At 65.6% G+C, this 1,534-nt stretch overlaps 1 protein-coding gene across 1 annotated transcript in view; it reads right to left on the minus strand.

The window, feature by feature from the left end:
• LOC103614554 (basement membrane-specific heparan sulfate proteoglycan core protein) overlaps positions 1 to 1,402 on the minus strand; it is a 43,968-nt gene extending 42,566 nt beyond the window's left edge. The window contains exons 1-5 of the mRNA XM_017732703.1: positions 1,107 to 1,402; positions 876 to 1,022; positions 649 to 812; positions 402 to 578; positions 7 to 65 (exon numbers count right to left, since the gene is read on the minus strand). Of these exons, the coding sequence (XP_017588192.1) occupies positions 7 to 65; positions 402 to 578; positions 649 to 812; positions 876 to 1,022; positions 1,107 to 1,152 (593 nt within the window). The 5' untranslated portion in view covers positions 1,153 to 1,402. The remainder of the gene's footprint in view (positions 1 to 6; positions 66 to 401; positions 579 to 648; positions 813 to 875; positions 1,023 to 1,106) is intronic.
• Positions 1,403 to 1,534: the final 132 nt, after the last annotated feature.

Raw genomic sequence — 1,534 nt, forward strand, 5'->3', positions numbered from 1 at the left:
CCCTGCAGCACCAGCAGTAGCAGCTCCCGGCTCCCTGGCACTCCCTGCTCGTCCTCCCAGTGGTCCTGCCGGGACGGTGACAGCAGTGTCACAGCAGGGTGATGGTAATGCTGGCATCACCCACCTGCCACCACTGGTACAACACACCTGCCACCACCAGCACCAGTGCCCATCATCAGCATCATCGCTGCCAGCACCACCCACCCATCAGTATCTCCTTCCCAGCACTGGATTCACCCACCTGCTACCACAACACCCACCCGTCTCCACTGGCATCATCCCCCCACCACCACTGGTATCATCCACCCACCACCATCATCATCACCCACCCATCACCAGCCTCACTCACCCATCACCACCGGCATCATCTCCCCACCATCCCCATCCCCTCTCACACCCACCTCGGTGAGGGGCACGTGCCGCTGGTTGAGGACGTCTGGCTGGGTGTCACCAGCACGTGCCCGCAGCTGCCGCCCGTGGCCCCGCAGCAGCACGTCGGGGTGGGCAGTGGGCTCAGGGGGCCCCCGCCCCAGCCGGTACCGCACCCCGTAGCTCAGCGCTCCCCCGTAGGCATCCACCTGGCAGCACAGTGGGCTGTCAGCAGCCGTGCCACTGGTGTCCCCAGCCCTGAGCCCACCCTGGCATCACCTTGTCCCCAAGGAAGGGCTCTGGCAGTGCCCAGAAGGCATCGAGTGCCAGGAAGCGGCGTGACAGGTCTAGGAGCTGGAATTCCTCAGTGCCCGCATCCACGTGGAGTTGGGTGGCCGAGAGCACGGGTGCGGATGGCGCTGCTGGCACTGTCACGTTGACACCTGCAAGGAAACACTCAGCCCCTGGTGTGTCCCCTGCCCCTGTCCCTTGTCCCCACAACTCACCCTTGAAGTCGTTGGGGCGGTTGAAGCGCAGGTGGAGGCGGTGGCGGTGGCGGGTGGTGGCGCGGCAGGAGGTGGTGACGCCGAAGCAGAAGCAGGGCAGGCAGCGGGACGTCCCTGTCACCTGGAAGTGACCCTCGGGACATGGCCCTGTGGGAAATGAGACAGTGGGTGATGGTGACAGTGCCACGGTGGGGTTGGTGGCATGGGGAGGGGAGGGAAGGGGCCGCTGACCGGGGTGGGTGACGGTGAGGATGCTGTCGGGGATGCCGAACACCATGCCCAGGGTGTTGATGGCCTCACAGGTGTAGGCGCCTTGATCAGCTTCCTTCACATCCCGGATGGTCAGGGTGCCCTGCCCAGCCTCGCTCACGATCGACACCCTGCGTGGCACATTTGCTACCCAGAGCCTGGCACAGACAGAGCCCGGCACGCCCGGAGCCACACACACCCCATGCCCAGCACACGGCACAGCTGGGGCTCTGCACACCCAGCACACCCAGTGCCCCACACACCTGGCACCCAGTACACCCAGTACCCCGCACACCCAGGGCCTCACACACCTGGCACCCAGTACACCTGGTGCCCCACACACCCAGTGCCCCACCCCAGCAGAGGAGCCCATTCCCTCTGCATTTCCCCCTCACACCCAGCACACCCAG

Source organism: Corvus brachyrhynchos, unplaced genomic scaffold (genome assembly GCF_000691975.1).
Source record: "Corvus brachyrhynchos isolate BGI_N302 unplaced genomic scaffold, ASM69197v1 scaffold215, whole genome shotgun sequence".
Classification (NCBI taxonomy): domain Eukaryota; kingdom Metazoa; phylum Chordata; class Aves; order Passeriformes; family Corvidae; genus Corvus; species Corvus brachyrhynchos.